Source organism: Balaenoptera musculus, chromosome 6 (genome assembly GCF_009873245.2).
Source record: "Balaenoptera musculus isolate JJ_BM4_2016_0621 chromosome 6, mBalMus1.pri.v3, whole genome shotgun sequence".
Classification (NCBI taxonomy): Eukaryota; Metazoa; Chordata; class Mammalia; order Artiodactyla; family Balaenopteridae; genus Balaenoptera; species Balaenoptera musculus.
The window spans coordinates 96,420,038-96,442,338 of NC_045790.1; the positions used below are offsets into that span (position 1 = coordinate 96,420,038).

General features: G+C 50.3%; 1 protein-coding gene across 13 annotated transcripts in view; it reads left to right on the plus strand.

Moving 5' to 3' along the window:
* Positions 1 to 22,301, plus strand: part of ZNF618 (zinc finger protein 618) — a 181,218-nt gene that overhangs the window by 116,719 nt on the left and 42,198 nt on the right. For 10 of the 13 annotated variants that reach the window (XM_036856268.1, XM_036856271.1, XM_036856269.1 and 7 more), the window contains exons 4-8: positions 8,298 to 8,375; positions 9,021 to 9,059; positions 14,359 to 14,448; positions 15,360 to 15,395; positions 15,487 to 15,564. In XM_036856268.1, the coding sequence (XP_036712163.1) occupies positions 8,298 to 8,375; positions 9,021 to 9,059; positions 14,359 to 14,448; positions 15,360 to 15,395; positions 15,487 to 15,564 (321 nt within the window). The remainder of the gene's footprint in view (positions 1 to 8,297; positions 8,376 to 9,020; positions 9,060 to 14,358; positions 14,449 to 15,359; positions 15,396 to 15,486; positions 15,565 to 22,301) is intronic. The other 3 variants (XM_036856270.1, XM_036856275.1, XM_036856278.1) reach the window with 2 other exon arrangements.

The window sequence follows — 22,301 nt, forward strand, 5'->3', positions numbered from 1 at the left end:
CAGACCCCCTTGTTTTATAGAGGGGCAAACAAAGGCCTGGGAAATGGAAGAGATTTGCCACTGCACCTCACAGCACCCACCTCCCACCTGCTCCTGGAAGTAAAACAAGGAAGGAAAGCATTCCCAGGGATCTGGCCGGGACAGAATGCTGGTTAGAGCCATCCCTTTAAATGAGCTTGTGCCACAGTGTGCTTCTGTGCCCTGGTGGCTGGGCGCTGTGCAGTGAACATGTTCCCAGGGCACTTGGCAGGGGTGCGCAGGGCTGTGGCCGGACTCTGTTGCTGAATAGAATAGTGTTCCTGTTCGGTCACCCAGTGCTTTGCCATGAGGGAACCTCCTGCTTGCCTTTTCTCTGAGCTCCATCCGCCTGTTCCCACCCCAAAGTCCTCACTGGCCCTTTACCAGCCATCAGACAAACAGTGTTCCTAGTGACACAAACATTATCTGAGGCACTTCCCGTGGAGGAGCTTGGGTCTGGACACATGGATGGCATTTGGCAGCTTCTCAGACTAGTAGAGTCGAGAGGGGCATCAGTGCCCAGGAGGCTGGGTGCCAAGCTTGCAGTAGTTGCTGCTACTTTCCTGCTGCCCAGAAATTCTTTGTGCTGAAAAGGGTATCTCTCAGTCTTGAGAGACTGAGAAAAGGGTATCTCTCTCCTTTTTTAGCAAGAAGAGCAGAGACAATACTGACTGTGACAACTTTGTTGGATAAAACGAGAAGTGAAAGGCATCCCTAACTGATCACTGCACACTGTCCCAACAGTGTACCTCAGAATCCTTCTCAACACAGTATACTAGGAAGTCACTGCCAGTCAGCTAGAATTGAAAAATCTGAAGTAGAAACCTGCTCGTCAGCCTTGTCCTAGATGATGAAGACAAGGCAAGCTGGGTTTACACCAAAAAGCATCCAGCCCATGGAGCATTTCCTGGAGGAATGGTGCAGAAGAGATGATGGAGTCTAAGTATTCACAACTTAGAGCATTTTGGTGGGATGGGACCGGGCAGACACATTCCGAGTAGCCCCAGCCAATACAGGAAAGTCACCAGGAGGTGATTTCAGCTCATAAAAGGGAGGACTCTGTGATTATGGGAAGTGTTTGGTAACTGAATACAGGCCTGTGAGGGAGTGAGTTCCTGTCCTGGAGATGGGTAAGCAGAGGAGGGTCACTGGACCAGGTACAGGAGGGAGAGTCAGTCAGCTGGGAGCCTGGATCCTGCGAGGATGTTTCTAGGCAGCGAGCTTTGGGCACCAGGGGTGGTGGTGTTTTCACACACACAGGGCTGCCCAGGGAGAAGGGGCAGGGAAAGAGGAGGCGGGGGCTTGGCCACAGCTCTGGAAGGAGCAACAGAAGAGCAGACAGCCATTCAGACACAGCCACATGGGTTTCGGTCTCTTATAAACCCAGGCAGCGAAGGTGCCAGGTCCCGCTTCGTAGTGCCAGCTGATAGTTTCCTGTTTCAATCGGTGTTGGCAGGGCTTTGGGCCTGAGCCTGCCAGAACCTACACTCAGCTGTTTGCTGCAGCCACTCAGAAAGGAGGGTTCTGGCCTCTCTCTCAGGTGCGTCTTATCCCAGCTGCTGACTCTCCATCTGGTGGTCCAGGGTGGGATGGGGTTCCTGATTGGAGGGAACCCATGGAGATGGGAAAGGGCCCCTGGTCTGTAAGCCAAAAGCCCCGGGGTCTGCCCCGCTGTGGGGCTCAGGACGGGTCCCTTAACCTCTCTGAGCCATACTGTCTTCATTGATCAGTGGGTGTAATAAAGTCTGCCTGTTTTTCTAGTAGGATTGTTGAGGTCAGAGTGAAGTAATAGGTATGAAAGTGGTTTTGAGGGGGACAAAAAATGCAAAACAGATACCAGTGATATTAGCCAAAGCCTTGGACGTTGACACATCCGGGGTTACCTCTGGAATGATAGGAAGCTGAAAGGCCAATGGCTTCAAACTTCTTTTCTTCAGTGTCTCCTAGAAGAATTTTGAGAAACTATATTCTCTTTCACATTTTTGAGTTGGCGTCTAACGTTTTCATTCAAAGTTTTGAGTAATTACAAAGGATATACTTTCTGATGTGTTGTATTTTTTTTTTTTAATGTGGCATTTTGGAAATAAAACTGTGAACCACTCTTTTAAGTGTATCCAAGGGAATCCAAACCCCACCGCTTCTTTTTTTTTTTAATTATTTATTTATTTATTTATTTATTTTTGGCTGTGTTGGGTCTTCGTTGCTATGCAAGGGCTTTCTCTAGTTGCGGCAAGCGGGGGCCACTCTTCATCGTGGTGCGCGGGCCTCTCACTGTTGCGGCCTCTCTTGTTGCGGGGCACAGGCTCCAGACGCGCAGGCTCGGTAGTTGTGGCTCAGGGGCCTAGTTGCTCCGCGGCATGTGGGATCCTCCCAGACCAGGGCCCGAACCCGTGTCCCCTGCATTGGCACGCAGACTCTCAACCACTGCGCCACCAAGGAAGCCCCCCCACCGTCATCCATTTAAAAAACATATGAACAGGTTCATCTTTCACAGTCAGAAATTTTACATCTTTCCTTTTTCTCCTTGAACTCACATTTCCAGCCCACTTCCCTCACAGGATTTTATCCTAATGTAATATATTTTTTATGCTTGAGAGTCTTTTATTGATCACTGTTTCACACTCATCTCCCACAACAAGATGTACGTAAATTGAAATAGAAATTTCTAAAAAATATGTTGGAATCATAAAGCTGTACATTTTAAAACTTTTTTTTTCCCCTGATGGAGTTGCTATTAGCATACAATTTGTCAAAAACAAATTTAGATAAATAGCAAACATAAAAGTAAAAAATTATTGATTGAAAATGCACCTCTTAATGAAATGGATGAGGCTTTATTTCTTCAATTGGCTCATGTTTCTGTGAATTAATATTTCTTATTGTTGAGCGAGACAAGATTCAGCATTCATTTAATTCCTTTTTTTCCATTTTCTTAAGTGTAAGTGCTTAGAAGGCTTGATCACATAAATAAGGAGCCAGGGGTGGATGCAGTCTCGTTTTATTAGTGTCACTCAATTCTTTGAACGCCTTCCAAGTTGTATGCCAAAAATCACACAGGGGTCTATCGTCAGATATTATTTTCAATGGTCTCTTCGCTGACAACTCTATTAGATTCTTCTTCAATTTTGTTGAATGCAAAGAATTAGAAATCACCCAATTTACAAAAGAAATTATTCCCAGTCATTAGATCCACCCACTTTCTGAGTCCAACACAGTATCTCTTTGCCTGGAGCCCTGAGATGTTCATCCCCCTTGGACAGCACCACGGTGGGATTAGGGATGGGTGAAAGAACCATTGTGTTTGTTGTGTGGAGAAGGGTGAAGGTGAGGAGAACCAGCTGAGTGGGGCCTCCCTGCCCTCCACGTTCTCTGGTCCATTGGTTTTAGGAAGAAATGCATTGGGAATTGATTCTCTTAAAATTCCCTGTGCTCGTACATCCCCAGGGGATTTGTACTGTACTTGGAAGACCGTGGTCCCGAGGACATTTGGTCTGAGTCCCAGCCCCAGGGAGCCTCAGGAAACCTACTTGTCCACGACTTACCTCTCCAGGCCCCCTGTTCCCCAGCAGGCCATGCGTGGGCCAGCTCTGCTGCTTCTTAGGACCAAGGGGGCAGGGTGCTCCTGAGCACGTGATCTATGAACAGCGGCTCCCGACACTCTGAGCTAAATACGGGACTGCCTGTTGTAAGGAGCCATCTGTCTGTCCCCCCACCTTGTGTTTTTCTTCTCTCCTTCACCTGCTCTGGATTTCTGCCTTGTTGCATTTTGTGTATCCTGAAAGGTGGTGGAGCTGATCTGGAGCTCGCTCGGTGCCAGTGATAGAGTTCAGGCATGCTGCCCACATTCCTCTTCTGCCTCCGTCTTCCCACTTCTCCCTCCAGTGGCTTCGGGAACTCCACCCACCTGCTCTCACCTGGCCTCACTTGGTCTGTCCAGTGCTCTTGGGAAGGGAGCTTAAGCCAGGCTCTCTGCCAGGTGGTTACAGAAAATGCTAGACCGATGCTCTTCATCAGTGCCTGTGGATTCTTGTTGTGTCACTAGTGACAGCGGGATGGGGGAGAGGAAAAGGCTTGTGCCTGTGTGCTGACGTGTCCTGCCAGCCATCCCAGGCAGTCGCTCCCAAGGCTCTTGATAGGGCGCTCTGGGGGTCCTGTGGCGGTACCAGAGCTGGTAGGGGGTTCTGCTGCCCTGCAGTGTTAGGGGGAGCCCCATGACTGAAGGGGGTTCCTTGGCATCCGGAGGTAACCTGGCATGGTGGCAGTAGGATGGCTCTGGATCCCTGAAGGCCAGCTTTGAGCCCAATTCCTCACTAGCCACTATCTGAGTGGCCCCAGCCCTGGACCACCTGGCCCCTAGAACTTTCAAGTTCATGGTTGAAGTGGCCGTTGAGTTGTCTCAACCACATGAGGACTTCTGGGAAGATGGAGGATGGAAATGAGACCTGGGTGTACTCGGTAACTGGTAGCCGTTAGCAGGCGCCCTCTCTTGGCATCCTCTCGGGGGCTGACTGTGTGGTGGTCACACCCATGGGCCCTGGAGCAGGACAGATCAGGTGACCTCTGGCCCGATGTGTTCCCCCTCATCTGAAAAATGGGGATAATAATCGCCTTTCTGTGCTGGATTTGTGAAGATGAACTGAGCCGATGCGTGAGAAGCCCCCGAGTCCAGAGCCCGCTCCCACTAGCTGGCTGTGTGAAGTGGGCAAGTTGCTGCTTCCGCACCGTGCAGTGGGGTGCAGTGGGGTGCAGTGGGGTCAGAGGCCAGCCTGTGCAGAGACGTTGGAGAGGCGCAAGTGAAATGAGTTGCAGCGCCTGCACTTAGTAGGCCGGGAGAGATGGAGACAAAGGACAGGAGGGTAGCGGGTGGGGGGGGTGGTGGAGTGAAGAAGCGGACGGGGCAGGGAGTCAGGCAGCCGGGAGGGGGACCTTCTGAGCGGAGAGTCTCCGTCCGTGAGGGCCCTCCAGCGCCCACTGCACCAACCTGGGGTACACGGTGGCCGTGGGCCAGGGGGACACAAGGCCACAGCACACGTGGGGTACATCCTCCCTGGAGGGTCATTTTGCTGGGAGGATTACAGGGAGAAATGTCAGGTTATAACCACGTGATGGGTAACTTTATGTTACATCCATGTTATGAATCAGGACAGAGGAAACACAAAACTGCAGGGGAATCTGGGCCTGCGGCTGCTGTTCTGCCACACCCCAGCCTCCCTTGGGGAAGTGTGGCCGCCCCTTAGCCAGCACAAGCTCTTTAGTGAAAAAGTGGACAGCGTGATCTTGTCCAACCCTCTCGTGTGTGGATGGGGAGACTGAGGCACTGAGAGGTCAGGAGACTGGCCAGCCCTAGACTCAGAGCCCTCCTCGCTGGGCCCCATCTTTAAGGGCCCTTTCTGATTTCTTGCTAGTTCAGATGGAAAAGCGCCGGAAGGCAGCCCTCACGGTGAATCTGTGCGAAGCCCGTATTCAGGGACCAAGCGTTGAGATATGCATCTGGTACATGATGGCTGAGGGGCAGGAGGACCTGTTGGGGCCAGCATGAGGGCGGGGGCGTGGCTGAGTGCAGCCGTCAGCTGCAGACCCCTGAGTATACAGGGCCTGCTAGCCTCTGCAGGGACACAGGGAGCCACCTCTTCACCGCATCACTGCCACCGGTCAGCAAATCTGAGCCTGCCCAGGACCCTGGAAGACGTGCTGCTGGAGGGATGGTAGAGCATGACTCAGTGTGCCAAGCAAGGGGTCTGCTCTGCCCTGGGGCCAGGAGAGGGCCCAAGGCTGGCGAACTGTGCCCCTGTGATTCTCTGAATGGGTTGAGGCCTGTGAGCAAGGCTGCATGTACCCTTGGCTGTCTCTGGATTGAGGGAGAAGCCAGTGGGACTGGCCTGCTTATAAACAGTGTCAACTGGGTGGGTGAGTCGGGGACATCGCAGCCTGCAGGCTCTGTCCATCAGCCTACACTTACTGTATGGTTTGAGGAAAGACCTTGGGTATTGAGGGCAGTTGGAGAAACTGAGGCCCAGGTCTTGTGGCAGAGAGGGGTAGAGCTGGGGCTTAGAGACCTCATCCGGAAGTGCGTCAAGTCTAAACAAGTCTTCCCCATCACAGGCTGTGGCCTCGGTCCTTTGGGGAGAGACTCCCCCTTCCTTCCCTGGGCTGCCTGCCCCTCCACCTCCCCCCGTCTTTCCCTTCTCCTGCTCAAGGCCCCTGACTGTGGCCTCTTGCTACAGCCGTGTCAGGGTCCCGCACTGTGCCCACCAGGTCCTGCACTTGGCCGTCGTAGCACAGCCACTCTGCACGTCCTCTTGCCTGGTGGCTTGTCTGCTTCCCATCAGACGGAGGGCAGCGATCGCGTCTTGCTTATGGTTGGGGCCTCGGTGCCGGGCATGTTGAAGATGCTCAATAAATTCCCGATCGGTTGAAGGAGAATTAGCAGAAACGGTTGAAGTGCGGGTTGGAGGCATAGGGAGGGAGTCCAGGTCTTTATTACTCGGTGACAGATGAGTAGAACAACAGGATGCCGTGAATTTACTGAGCCCCCGCTGTGTGCCAGTCACGGGACTAAAGACAGGGAAATATACACTCTGATCTTTGCCCTCCGTGTGTTTATATTTTTCCCAGTAAGACAAGGGTAACACATATAAAACCACTGAATAACAGGCTGCTAAATTCCATGCTGGTTTGGATGACAGCGTTCCCTTGAGTGACCCACAGTAGCAAAGTGGCACTGCCACCTGGGGGCCCGCTGACTCACAGGTTCTAGCTCATTCATCCTGATCTTGGTCATGAGACGCAGGTATCATAGTCCTGTTTTACAGGTGAGGAAGCTGAGGCTCGGACCGGAAAAGGAATGTTCCTGCGATCAAACAGCTAGCGGGTGGCAACGCTGAGCTCACGGTCAGGCTCCGAGCCCAGTGCTCTTCTGACTTAACCTGATACTTGGAATTCACACCCAGTAGCCGGGCCTCTGGCCCGAGGTCAGAGACCGCAGGTAGTGGGAGTTGACGATACTCCCACTCACCGACGGTCCGCGCTCGTGGTAGGAGTACTACTCATGCTTCGTTCAGGCTTCACATAGATGCTCTTACGTTATCCACAATTTTCCGATAAGGAGACAGGCCCGGCCAGTAAATGGTTGAGCTGAGACTCCATCCCAGGGCTGTCTGACTTCAAACCAGTGGTTCCCACGCCTGGTTGCTGGGCATCACAATCCTCTGTGGATGCTTTGGGAAAAGGCAGATTCCTAGGCCCCTGGCCCTAGCCATTCTGGTACTGTTAGCCTGGAGGAGTGGGGTCAGGGACTCTGTGTGTGTGCAAGCTCCCAGCTCGTTAGGGACGGGGCCTGGGCCCAGGTGGTGGCAGGCCTGTGTGAGGGATGGGCAGGGCCTCCAACTCCTGGGACCCCTGCCAGGCTGGGTCTGATGGGCTCTGCTTGCCTTCCTGCCATGGGCCTTTGCCCTGTGATCTGCATGGGTGGGCCCTGCCTTTGACTTATCTGAAATGCCTGCTGGGAACTCAGCCATTTCAGTCTACCTGCCTCTGGGAGAAGGGCCTGGCAGAGGGCTGGAGTCAGACATTCATACCATGTTGATCTCTGCACGTCTGAGGGATCAAGATGGCACCTCAACAGACAAGAGAGGTCCTCTCCTTGTCAGACACATCTGTAGTAGAGCTGGGCACTTCCTGATGGGGCGTGGGGCGAACTCTATGAGGTAAGTACTTTTAGCCCCATTTTACAGATGAGCAGACTGAGGCTTAGTGTGTTTAAGGAAATTACCAAGGTCATGCTGCTGGTAAGTGGCAGAACCCAGATATATGGTTTAAAGCCTGTCCTCTTAACCTCTGTCCATCCTGGCAGGGAGAGCAGTAGCTAGAAATTATTCTATTGCACCTAAGTGATGATTTCCTTACATGGATGCAATTTATTCCTTATCCTGAAATTCTTTTACATTCATCTCCTTTTTCCTTTCAAGGAATAACTGTGAGTTACCTAAGAAGTTACCCTCTCTGTCTTATAGATTTGGAAGCTGAGGTCCACAGGCGGGAAGTGACTCGCCCAAGGTCACTCAGAAAATAGAGACAAAAACCTGAAATAGACCCCAGCCTCCTAGCCTCCAGCTCAGTGCTGTCTTTGCTGGTCCTTGCTGCCTCTTTGCTTGTGGGAGACACGACAGCCCATTGGCACAGAGTTAGCATTACCTGGAGGCATCACCAGGGGTCCTGGGGCCTCGTGGTTGCGCACGTTGGATGCTGGCTGACCAGTCCTTTCCTTTCCTGTTTTCTAGGGTCCTACGAGTGTGGAATCTGTGGCAAGAAGTACAAATATTACAACTGTTTCCAGACCCACGTACGGGCACACCGAGGTGAGTGGCGTGTCCCTGGGGCAGAGCTGAGGGGCTGCACCTCCCCATCCTCTGCCTGTTTTTCCACCTGGGCCCCTCCAGGGTGACCCCAGAGGCCCTCAGAGCTCTTCCTGCAGTAGGAGTGGGACCCGAAGAGGAAAGGAGAGGCCTCCTTAACTTGGGAGAGCAGCCAGGGATGGGAGTGGGGTGGGGTGCAACAGGATATGCCACCAGTGCCCCCTGTCTGCCCCGCACAGGCCCGCTTCCTCCCAAGGTGCTTCAGTGCTGTTCAGTGTCAGCGGTCCTCGCAGGGAAGGTGCTCGTGTGTCATCTCATGTGCTGCTCATGACAGCCCAGGGAGTGAGGCGGGGCACTGTCTCCATTCTGAAGATGAGGATGCCGAAGCTACGGGGACAGGAGGGATGGTGCCTGCCCCTCCCTGAGCCTGACCCTGGCAGGCAGGGAGGAAGGGCACCGGCTCAGGGCCCGACAGACAGCAGGGAACATGGGGAAGGCTTTGTGCCTGCACCCTGAGTGGGAGGAGAGCGTCCCTGGGCACGCGGTAGCAGCTTCTCCTGGCCTCCGCCTGCCCAGCTTCTCTCTCTTTTGGTGCTGGCCCTTCCATTGGTCCCCTCTGCTCACCTCCTTCTTCTCTCTCTCTCACAGACACAGAAGCCACCTCGGGGGAGGGAGCCTCCCAAGGCAGTGAGTATTTTCCCCTCCTCTTGGACTGTGCGGGCTGAGAGGGCCAGGGGTGGGAGGAGGAGGGAGAGCCAGGGCCAGGGGTGGGGGAGGAGGGAGAGCCAGGGCCAGGGGTGGGAGGAGGAGGGAGAGCCAGGGCCAGGGATGATGCTCTCAACCCATCACCCCGACCTCAGGCGGCTTCTGGGAGGCCTATTGCTGTGATGCAGGCTTTGGCTTTGGACGCAGCACCTCAGAGCAGCCTTTCCCAAAGTGTGCTCCGTGGCCTAGGCATCTTGGGGGAAGTTAACAGACGTTCTGTCAATCAAGGGTTCTCTGGCCAGATAACCTGGGGAAACCTTGAGTTCTGCTAAGTTGAACATGTTTCTTTGCTGTAGACTTTTCACTGGCAAAATATGCACATGTATCCCCAAGAGGGGTCCAGGGTATACACCATTTCCTCTGTTCTTTTGACTCCTGCTCGTGGGTCGGGGGCTGTGTAGCTGATGTTTGGGAAATGCTACTTCGGAGACTCATCCACCCATGGGCACGAACCCTGGGGTGCGGTATCCCAGCACTTGGCATGTACAGGGCCTGGGCATCTGGGGATACTGTTCTGCTTGGCTACTTGCGGGCCCTGCTTGCCTTCCCTCCAGATCTAAACCCACAGGGCTGGTAGCCAGCCAGCACGACAAACCTGAGCTCCGGAACCCAGCAGTTCCCCTCCCAGGTGCGTTATGTGCGCACTTCCACCCCAAGATGTGAATTAGGGTGTTCTTAGCACTATTCGTAACAGCTTCAAACTGGAAGCCACCCAAGTGCCCAGCGCTAGTTGAACAGATAAGTGAGTCATGGTGTGTCCCACAAAGGACTGCAGTACAGCAGTGAGAGGGAAAGGCCGACAGCTACACACAGCAGCGTGGGTTACCCGCAAACAGAACGTTAGCCAAAGGAGCCCGGCACAAAGAGTGCTTCCCCTAAGATCTGGGTATAGAAGGTACAAGAACGGGAAACTAATTCACGCTGGAAGAAGTCAGAGTCGTGGTGACCCTTGGGAAGGGGTTTCTGGGTTCTGTGATTTGAGTTGGGCACTGGTTACAGGTGTTTTCGGTTTTCAAAAATGTAACGAGCTGAATGTTTAGGATTTGTACGTTTTTCTCCATCAGTGGTCAGCATGTTTTTTGATAGGGGACCAGATAGAAAATATTTTAGACTCTGCAGACTAGGTCGTCTCCATCACAGCTGCTCAGCTCTGCCATGGAGCACGAACACAGCCAGAGTCGGTATGGAAATGGATTCCTTATCAAAACAGACAGTGGGCAGGCCATCGTTTGGCCACCCCTGTTCTGCGTGCTTGGTATACCACCATGAAAAGTTTCTTAAAATAATAAATAGGGCTTCCCTGGTGGCGCAGTGGTTGAGAGTCTGCCTGCCAGTGCGGGGGATGTGGGTTCGAGCCCTGGTCTAGGAGGATCCCACATGCCACGGAGCAGCTGGGCCCATGAGCCACAACTACTGAGCCTGCGCGTCTGGAGCCTGTGCTCCGCAACAGGGGAGGCCGCGATAATGAGAGGCCCGTGCACCGCGATGAAGAGTGGCCCCCGCTCGCCGCAGCTGGAGAGAGCCCTCGCGCGGGGATGAGGACCCAACACAGCCAAAGATAAATAAATAAATAAATATATTAAAATAAATAAATAAACAAACATGAACCACCCCCCGCCACCTCCCTTAAAAATCCAAAACAGAGTAGTTTGAGGAGGCAGGGTCTTAGTTGCCATTGGGTCCTAACAGCATTTCTTCTAAGGCACTTTCGCATCCACCCTCTCTTTGGATTCTTACACCACGTGAAAGGCCTGCAGGGCTGAGGCTACCCTTCCGTTTTCTGGAGAATCTGAGCCTCAGGTTGGCCAGGCACCTGCCCGAGGGTCCTCGGCAGGAGGAATTCAGGGTCCTATGCCTCCTCCCCAAGCCCCACCCTGCCCCTGCCTGGCCCCGGGCTCCTTCTCCCTCAATAGCTCCCTTCTCTTCCGGCTCCCCATCGCCTGCCTGTGGTCAGCCGCACAGTTAAAGAACTTCCCTATTTATCTTTCCTTCTTTGGCTATTCTGGGCCCCTGGCCTCTCCAGCAGCCCCTCAATGATCCGTTATGCTCCGTCTGGCTTCCGCTGTTCCCGGAGTTTCACTGGTTGTGGAGGACTTCGTGACCGGGGGTATTTTTAGGCCTTCCATCACTTTTCCCTTCCTCTCTGCGGAATTCACTCCCCATGGCCAGTGTGCTCTGCTTGACTCTCCGTCCTGCCCCCCCCGCCCTGCCCTGGGCCAGCAGTGCCCGCTCAGAAAGCCTGGCCTCCTCACACCCCAGCCTCGCGACAAGAGCCTGGCCATGGAGTCCTGTGGAGAATGTCAAGTCCAGCCTTGATCTTTTTGCAGATGAGGATACTGAGTTCCAGAGAGAAGTCATGCAGCTTGTTAGGGGCGGAGGTGGTCATAGAAACCAAGTCTCACACCTTCTAGTCCAGGAACCTTTCATTTATTTGTTAGAGAAATAGTACAGTCATGCATAGAGGCATATACCCAGTTACCCATCTCTCAACGACGAACATAAAAGATTAACTCCGCATCGAGCTCTCTTGCCTTTGTTTAACAATAATATTAGGTAACATTTACCAAGTATTTATTGTGTGTTAGGTGTTGTGCTCATTTATTCTTTATCACAATTCTGGGAGATGAAGGAACATATCAGTCCTGTTTTACAGATGAGAAAATCGAGGTGCAGAGAGTTTAGGGCACGTGCCCGACATTAATGGCACCTGTAGGTGATGGAGTTGAGTTTGAACTTGGGCAGCCTGACTGCAGAGCCTGCCTCCCCAGAGATTCCTGGAGTCCCTGAGCTCTCTTGGGGTTCTGAAGATGTGGTTTCACTGACCAAAAAATCATTTTGCCTTTCTTCCTTTGGGGATAACTCTCTTGTCCTAATTCGCTCCTGCCTTAGGTGGGCCCGGGCATGTGGCCCTGTCCACGTTGAGGAGACATAGATCGAGATGTGGTGTGGGATTCGACAGAGCAGGGTGGGGCACTTCTTGGTCGCAGAAAGCTGGGGGTTCACCTTTTATTGGATGTGGCAGATGTATGTGGCCCAGCTGGTAGGAGAGGCAGCGTGAGCAGAGATGAGACACATGGGGCAGGCAGCTGTGGGGTGACCAGCACTGACCAGTATGGGAGAGGACTCACGGGGCAGGACCCCATCTGGAACCAGCAGACCCCAGTTGGGCTTGACCTCTCCACCTCTGTTCCCCGGGTGTCCAGCTCTGAGAAGGATTACGGTCCAGATGGGACACGATGGGATAGGTTGTTGCCTGTGTTGGATTGCTGGCCATGGGGAAGGATCGAAGCCCGTGCCAGGCTTGGAATCCTGGAACTGCCAGCCTGGGAGAGGCCCCGGGAATCAGCTCATCTGCCACCACCCCCCCTCCCCAAACTAGGGGGGAAATGGGGATGCTGAATCCTGAGGTGGGGTTGTCACTTGCTGGCAGTCTGGGTGAGGCAGGCCGGGACCAAGACTCTCCTCCCCACGTCCCACCACCTCTACCCCGCCACTCCGTGGTGGGTCGGGGCAGGGGCATGGAGATGGGAGGGCCTGGTAGGATGGTGGATGCCTGAACCCTGCCTGGTCCCCACACCCTCAGAATGTCTGTGTGTACCTCGCCCGGAGACCAGGTTGTCTCTGTGGCCCTGCATCTGCCAGGCACGTCCAGGGACCGCAGGTGCCGTGGAAGAGGTGGAGGCAGAGGCGGGGAGCTGGCTAATGCCATCTGTGTCCCTGACTTCAGCTAAGCGGGGGCCAGAAACCCTCCCACAGAATCGCCTGGCACTGCAACCTTGGGATGGGGCAGTCACATCAGATCCTGTGTTTGGGTGCTGAGGAGCAAAAGATGGGCCCAGAGGCTGGTACCCCAGCCCAGGAGTAGAGAGTGATTCATCCGGACAGAGAAAGACCATGTGCCCTGACTCAGCTGTGGCTTAGAGTTAAGTGAGTAGCTGGATCCTGGCTATTCCCTGCCCCGCTGTACAGCCTTGAGCAAGCCGCCCAACCTCCCTGTGCTGGGCATCCTCGGGAAGCTGGGGTGGACGGGCCATCCCTAGATCAGCCCAAGGAGCACACACACAAGGTCTTTGCTAGTCCAAACGTTGGAGGGGCTGCCGATGTGGCAAAGGCACTGTCCTGTACGAGTCCAGCCTCAGACTTTGGAGAGGCCTAGGGGATCATCCAAACTCAGGCCCTGTCATTGTTTATTGCTGTGTCACACATTTCCCCGAAACTTACTGACTTGTAAAGCGACAGGCATTGGTCACGTTACCGTTCCTGTGGTCAGAATCTGAGTGTGGCTTCACTTGGTCCTCTGGCTCTGGGTCTCTCCTGAGGCTGCAGTCAAGGCCAGGGCTGTGGTCTTATCTCACAGCTCAGCCGGGGCAGGGACTGCCTCTGTACGTACTCCCATGTTTGTTAGCAGGATCCGTCCTTCCCAGGCTGTTGGGCTGAGGGCCTCAGGTCCCCGCGGCTGTTCACCAGAGGCTGCCAAGTGGGTCTCTACGTGAGGCAGCCTGTAACAGGGCAGCTAGCAAGAGCGAGATGGTGTGAGCAAGGCCAAAGTCGTAGTCTTCTCGTGACATCACTTAACTCTAAGCCATGGCTGAGTCAGGGCACATGGTCCTTCTCTGTCCGGATGAATCACTCTCCACTCCTGGGCTGGGGTGCCAGCCTCCTGGCCCTCTTTTGCTCCTCACCTTACTGCATTGTCTCTGTTAGGAGCAAGTCAGCGGGTCCAGCCGAGACATCGCACAGGACGGGAACGCCAGTAGCCATGGTCATTCAGAACCATCCGTGATGGGCCTCACCCAGGCCCCCCTTGCTGTGGGGCTTCCAGCAGGTCCCTTCTGCTCCTCAGTAGACTCAAGTGTTAAGTGGGTTATTACCTCCTCCCTCGATTGCAAGGCCGAATGGAGGGAATGCTGGGGGAGCTCCTGGCCTGGCCCCTAGCAGTGCAGCCAACACCCAGGAAGCTGTAGCTGCGGTGATTGTTATTCTCACATAACGAAGGAAGTCATGAACCAGGCCCTTAGGGGCTCAGCTCACGTGGGGTAGGATTGGGAGTGCCTTTGAAAATCACTTCAAGTCTCCCTGGTCTCCTTGTATAGAAGACTCCTAACACCCCAGGAACTATTCTCCACGGAGTCACCAGTTGGGCCCAGTCTGGCCCACACCACCTCCCCCAGTCCCAAGTGACTGAGGCCCTGGTAACCACGTGTCTTTCCATCCCCCGCAGACAACTTCAGGTACACGTGTGACATCTGCGGGAAGAAGTACAAATACTACAGCTGTTTCCAGGAGCACCGAGACCTGCACGCAGTGGATGGTGAGTCAGGCCCCTCACTCCTCAGGAGCAGGGTCACGTAAAGAGCCCCCCCCCCCCTCCAGGGCTGCTTATGGGGCCCAGGGCCCACCCACAGCTTCCCCTCCTTCTTCCTACCCAGGGAAGGTCGTGCAGCAGGCAGACCACGAGTGGAGTGACGAACCTCCGAGGATTCTGGGCTAGAGAAGGTCCCCATCATATTCCATGTGTATTTCTGATGAGGGTAACCCAAGTGAAACTGCCGTTTTTGTAGGTCAAAATCAGTCGAATATCAGCAATTTTATACCGATTTATTTTATGATTTCATGTTGAGTATTCACACGCTCTGGTGAAATTAAACCAATTTTTTTTAAATGAATGATGATATTTTAGCATCTTAGATTATAGAGTTAGAAATTAGAAAGATAAATTTAGGTAATTTATTTTTGGAATCTTGAGAATCCTAGAAATAGGGTCTTCGACTGGGAAAGCCTCCGGAGGGCTCCCTCTCCAGCCCCGCACCCCAAGCCCATGTCAGGCTGTGACAGCCAGGCCTTGCCACCTATCGCCTCTGGTCCATCCTTCCGCTCACCTCCTTTTTCTTTCCCCACCCCCCCCATCTCTTCCTTTTTTTCTCCTGCCCTGGTCCCTCGAGCGGCTGGCGGTGATCCAGAAACAGGCCAGCCAGAAAGCGTCTTCCTGCCCTGGGGTGGGCCCTCGCCTGTGGGGAGGATGAGGAATGGAGCGATGCGCCCTCCTGTGGCCCTTGGTGTCCTGGGCGGCCACAGTGGCTGAGGCAGCTGTCCTGGGCCCCAAAGGCAAGCTTGCTGGGACAGAGGCTGGGAGCATTGGGCAGAGGCAGCTATGGGCAGGGACTAACAGGGCTCCTGTTTGCTTCTTTCCTTCTGCGGCTGCCGCCTCCCGCCCGGGCGCAGTGTTTAGTGTGGAAGGGGCCCCTGAGAATCGGGCAGGTAAGTCCTTGGTGGCTTCCCACCTCCCTGTTCCAACCTGAGCTCTGAGACCTGGTTACCAGGGCACTAAGGGCCGTGTGTTCTCCCACAGACCCCTTCGACCAAGGTGTCGTGGCCACTGACGAGGTGAAGGAGGAGCCCCCGGAACCATTCCAGAAAATCGGGCCAAGTATGCAGGCCTCTCTCTGGGGCCGGGGCTGGGTGGGGAGACAGGTGGGGGTGGCTGAGGGCGGCAGGGCGATTCCCACCACTGGAAGGGGGCAGCGTTGCTAATCCTGCAGCAACAGCTCTGGCCAGGGAGGCACTGGCCTCCTTGTACCTCACTTTGCCCACCTGTCAAATGGGTCAGTCACTCTTAGGACTTGCTTTTGAGAAGCAGCAGGACAGCACAGGGTCCAGGTCAGGGCAGTGAAGGTAGCACAGGCTTGGTGCCCAGTGTTAGCCGTCCTGAGCCTTGGCTCCTCACCTGTGGAGTAAGGGTGACACTTCCCCGCAGGTTTGTTGGGGGATTAAATGAGATCATGGATATAAATCACCTATTAATTAGCACAGTGCCTGGTACATAGTAGGTGCTTGGAAAATACTGTCGTTATTGTTGTCAGAAGGGGTTTATCAGCAAATGAAGCTTTCCGGGGGAGCTACATGCAGATGCTCTGTCCTCAGCCCAATAAACCGCTGAGAGCAGGAGCCACGCACTTGACCTGCCTATTTGCAACGCACTGGTATTGAGTATTGTGGGAACACAGCAGTGAGCAAGACAGATGTGGCCCTCCCTTGGGTAGTTCACACACAAACGGGGCAGTAGGTCAGTAAGCAGGTAGTTACAACATAGAAGCCCAGGGAACAGTGGGGCTGGGAGGCAACTGACCAGCCTTGGGAATCCGTGAGGCTTCTGCATGGGGATGAGGGTGGGGATGAGCCCCTGTATCCCACGTGAAGGCAGGAGAGCTGCACTTGTTCCAGGAACTGAAAGGCAAATCGATTCTGAGTTCAGGTCTTAGAGAGCCTTGAAAACCAGAAGAAGGCAGGTAGATTTCATCCTGAGGGGAATGAGCCAGAGTTTACTCAGTGGAGAAGGGACTTGATCAGATTTGTGTTTTAGGAAGACATTTTGGCTGCTGCAGGGAGTGTGGATTTGGGTCGGGGTGGAGGTTGGTTCTCGCAAGTGAGACTGGTCCAGCCCTTCAGGAATTTGCATGCTTGCTTCTTGCTCTCTATTTTCCATGCCTCTCTTACTACCCAGCAAGAAGAGACCTTTATTGGCTCTACCTGTTGCAATAAGGATTAAGGCAGCTTGTGAAAATATACACACAAACATAGATTGAATGGATGAGGAAGTTTAGGGAAGGAGAGTCAAGGGAGCTGGAACAGTGAAGCCAGAGACAAGCCTCAGAGGGCGGGACTTGGTCTCGGCCCTTGGAAGGCATTGGATGGTCCCCTGAGTGTTCTTCCTCCTTCCTCGTAGGAGATGATTCTCTCCTTTTCTTTACCTCTTAAAGCACTCAGGAAACTGGAGATGTGATAACGTCTGTAAATATGATGTAAAAATAATGTCTGTATGACAGCACTTGTCATATGCAATGGTAAACATTCAATAAACAGTAACATTAAAATAATCTTGAAGTGGGGGCTTCCCTGGTGGTCCAGTGGTTAAGACTTCGCCTTCCAATGCAGGGGGTGTGGGTTCGATCCCTGGTCAGGGAACTAAGATCTCACATGCCTCAGGCACAAAAAACCAAAACATAAAACCGAAGCAATACTGTAACAAATTCAATAAAGACTTTAAAAATGGTCCACGTCAAAAAAAAAAAAATCTTTAAAACAAACAAAAAAATAATCTTGAAGTGAAGAAAATGATGATATCCTTAACACTAAAACTGCCAGAAGTTAGACTGTGGGAAAACCCAGATGTGAATCAGACATGTTCCATGACGGACATTCATAGACCAATGCAGGACAGGGACATTGGGATCTGTGAAACTCACCCCCTCCCGCTTCAATGCTATCTGCCAGCAGCCCCAGCATAGCACCACCCCTTCCATCTGTAGCATCATAATTATCAAAATAGAATACAGACAACATAGGCTATAGAATCAGACAAGCCCAGGTTTGAATGCTGACATCACCAATTTACTAGCTACTTACCCCCACTGAGTGTCCTTTGATTCTTGTATAAGTTGGGAATAAGAACATCTATCTGTTCTTCAGGGCTGTTGGAGGATGCCTGTGTCAAGTGTCTAGCCCAGCACCAGGCTCGTATTTAGGGCTTAACGAATGAGCGATGTTGCTGAGAGATAGTCAAGAGTGAGAGCTTTAGAGCCATCCCAAAGATGAACCCCAGCTCTATACTTAATGCCTGTGTGATGTCCTGCAAGTTTTATAATCTCTCTAATCACAGTAATGAGAGTAAAACTCACCTCTCAGGATTGTAGTGGAGATTAGATGAGATTATATTTGTAAAGGAATTAGTATAGTCCTTGACATTTACATGGAAAGCATTAAACAAGTGGTACCTATTAATTATCCAGAAAGGTACAGAGCAAGATGAAACTTGTTCTCTATATCAGTAACTACGTCTGACAGCCAGCCAGTGCTAGGACCCAGGAGGGATTATCACAAATTATATGGGGTAGGGAATTGCATTGAGAAAACTGACTGAGTTTGGCTCCCAGCTTGACGCCATGGAAATGAGATGTCTATAAGAGTATGAGGCTGTTCCTTGCTACCACTCAGCAGCTGCCTTGTGAGATCAGAATCCTGCTTCTTGGGCTTCTGCCACTTTTTGTAAGCTGGCCAGTGCCACAGAACCCTGATAGTGATGAGGCACAGAATAAGGGGAGCTAGTAGAGGTACAGTGCACTGTGGAGGGACTAGTCCCCACAAGTAGAGCTCTGTAGGTCAGGGGAAGAGGAGAAACAGTGGCAGCAGGGCATGCTGGGAAGTACGCCTTCCACATCCATGTCAGCTGAGCAAATTGGAGAATTAAGTACTCAAGGAGGAGGAAGCCAGAGCCAGGACAGAGCAGAGGAATCCTGCTAGAAGGAGGGAGTTGGTCTAAGAGGCCCTGTGTGTCAACTTGCTCTTCGGCTGCAGATCTGAGAATTGCTCCCATGGTAATGGTCTACCATAATAATGGGGGGATGATCGAGGACAATTTGTTCAAGTCTATTGAAACAGTGTAAATCTGGATTTATTTATAGGTTACTTGAGTTTTATACCTGGATAAGGAAGAGTGACTTGAAAGGTAAAAAAAAAAATAAGAAAATAAAACTTGGGAACTATGAAAATTCCACATGACAAGAAAGGAATTTAAGAGACTTAGAGGAAGAGTGTACCTCTGAAAATGATCTACCACAGAGTCTAGAAGGAAATGCTGTTTGGCAACCACAGTCAAGTATGAGAAAATATCACCTTAGTTCACTGAGGCTGCCATAACAAAGTACCATAGACTGGGTGACTTAAATAACAGAAATTTATTTTCTCACAGTTCTGGAGGCTGAAGTCAAAATCAGGGTGCCAGTATGGTTGAGTTCTGGTCCAATGACCCTCTTTCTGGCTGTACTCTGACATGGTGAGGAGAAAAAGGGAACAAACTCTCTGGTGCCTCTTGTTATAAGGTCTCTAATCCCATCATGAGGGACCCCACCCCCATCCTCATGACTTCATCTAACCTAATTACTTCCCAAAGGCCCCATCTCCAAATAGCATCTCATTGGGAGACAGGACATCAACATCTGAATTTGGGGGGTAAACAATTCAGTCTATAGCATGACCTCTGTAAAAAAGGAAGCTGTATGGTGAAAAAGCAACAAGATAAGATGAAAAGGCAAAGAGAGAGGAGTGAGATGAGAAGAGAGAAGCAGAAAGTATAAGAACAGAATTAAAACCTACATTGTAGATAGTAAAGAGCAGAGTTGATCTGCAGAAATGGATTAATAATGTAAAGGACAAACTTGAACAGATGAGCTTAATAAGCAGAAAACATGATAAATATGGAGAATGGGGAAACTGTTCCAGATAATTGGTGGGACAGAAACAATACTCCAAAGATACAATAGAAGAAAAAATTGCTCAGCTAAAGGAAGACCTATATGTCAGGTAGAATCAATAAAAAAAGACCCATAACTAAATAGACATTAGTGGCTCTTTAAACTATAAATATAAGGGGGAAAACTATACAGGTACCTAGACATAAAAAAGCAAGTTACTTACAAATGATTTCAAGGTGGACTTGCATCAGACTTCCCTGCAATACTAAATGCTGAAAGATCATGGAATAAGTTCTGAAGGGAAAAAGGTATAATCTAAGAATTTTATATCTAGACAAATTGTGATTTATGTGTAAAAAAAAAAAAAGCAAGGGCTCAAAAACATGCTATTTCTCCTATATACCCAACTTCAAAAAATTACTTGAAGATGTACTCCAATGAACTGAGTGGTTGAACACATTTAAGGGCTCAATTATGAGGCATTAATTCATAGTAAAAGAGGACTTGTGAATACTGAAGCCAGGTAAACTAGAAGTAAGTTTAAGTTTAAAATGTTGCAAATCTGATTATAAAATTGAATGCAAAAAAAAGAGATCATTCTAAAATATTAAAAATGAATGTTAAAAACCAGGAAGGAAGGAATAGGTGAAGGATACAATAAAGTAGGTTAAACCAGTCCTGCTTATAGTGTGGTCCCCAGACCAGCAGCATAAGCATCTCCTAAAAGCTTATTAAAAATGTAAATTCTCAGGCCCCACACCAGACCTGTGGAATCAGAATCTCCAAGGTGGGGCTCAGGTGTCTGTGTTGTAACAATCTTTCTAGATGATTCTTATTTAGGCTAAAGTTTGAGAGGCACTGAGTTAAACTACCTTTCTCAATGGTAATAGATATGAAAATATCATTTCGTGCTTGACTATAAAAATTAGAGACATGTATCTTATATACTGTCTAGAACAATGGAAAATATTGGAAAATGCTGGATATTGGAGAATAATGGAAAGGCAAAGAAAAGAGTTCATACATCAAACAACTGAAAACTAAGGGAATAAACCAGAAAGGGTATAGGATGAAAAGAAAAGAATCATAAGCCAAGTAAAACCAAGTCAGTAATAGCAATAAGAGCAAATGGCATAATTTCCTTTATTAGAAGACAAAGATTCTCAGGTTAACTTAAAAGAATCCAATTATGAATGGCTTATTAGAGACATACTTAGTTAATTCCTTGTCTTTTACTCTTCTCTTTCCCATGGAGCTCTTTCCTACTCCCTTAACTAAATTGAATTCCCTATTAGGATTTTCATAGCACTGTGTCTCCTTAAGACTACCCATTGTGTTTGCAGTTTTAGATTTTTTTTTTTTTTTTTTTTAAATTTATTTATTTATTTATTTATTTTTGCTGTGCTGGGTCTTCGTTTCTGTGCGAGGGCTTTCTCTAGTTGCGGCAAGTGGGGGCCACTCGTCATCGCGGTGCGCGGGCCTCTCACTATCGCGGCCTCTCTTGTTGCGGAGCACAGGCTCCAGACGCGCAGGCTCAGTAGTTGTGGCTCACGGGCCTAGTTGCTCCGCGGCATGTGGGATCTTCCCAGACCAGGGCTCGAACCCGTGTCCCCTGCATTGGCAGGCAGATTCTCAACCACTGCGCCACCAGGGAAGCCCCAGTTTTAGATTTGTTTGTGTGATTATTTGATTTTTCTTTCTCCTTTTCCAGACTGTAAGTTCCTTGAAGGCAGGGACCATTGCTCAACATTTTGTGCCAGCGTTTAGCACAGTACCTGTTTGATGAATGCAAGTACAAGAAAATTTAGGGAAATGGCTTTAGGGACATGTGAACAAGTAGAAGCATCTAACAAAGTAATTATCAAGAACTAATAATATTAATACCAGACGAACTAATAAAACAGTGTAATTAAAAGTTAGAGTGGTGGTTCTTAACTTTCTAACACTTGAGGATTTTCTTCAGGACCTGTTAAAACACAGTTTGCTGGATCCCATCCTTAGGATTTTTCTTTCAGAATGTCTCAAATAAGTGCTGAGAATTTGCATTTCTAACAGGTTCCCAGGCAATGCTGATGCCACTAGCCCAGGGACCACGCTTTGAGAACTGCTGTGTTAGAAAATAGTGTAATGTTAACAAAGGATATGGTTCAAAGTGGAGGTTTTGATCTCATGAGCCTATCTGCATCAAACAACATTATATCTAAATATACAAAATAAGTTCAGAAACACAATGAACTGGAAGGATTGATCACAACATTTAGTCTTTGACAGAGCAAGGAGAGAAATAAAGGTTATATAGAGTTTGAATAATACAATTAATACAGCTGATCTAACAACTTCAGAGCCTACAAAGAGCAATAATATATCTTTACCAGTGGTCATGAATCAGTTAACAAAAATTATTTAGCTACCAAAATTTTTAAAGCTTCTATATTGCAAGAAAAGAACATAAAAAGACTAAGAAACCAATTGAGAAAAGATACTTGTAACATGTCGAACGAAATGTTGATGCCCTTAATCTATAGAGTTCTTAGTGATTTTAAAAAGGTAAACATGCCTATAGAAACATTGACTGTAAACACAAATAGGAAAGTCACAAAAGAAAAACTGTATTTCATTAATCCTCAAAAATAGTCAGCTTCCTTAGAACTCAAAGAAATGGAAAATAAAACCAGCAGTGCAATGTATTTCTCCCTATCAGGCACAGTAAGAAGATGATAGTACTTAATGCTGGCTACAGTATATGGAAACAGTCATTTTGAGATCTTTCTGATGGGGGCGAAAATTGGCCCAACCTTTCAGTAAGTAGTTGGTGCTGTGGTGATCAAAAGCCTTAAAAATGCAGACCCTTAATTTATCCTGAGGAAATATGTGCAAAGATTATGAACAATAATCTTTATTTTGCAGTGGTGTGCGA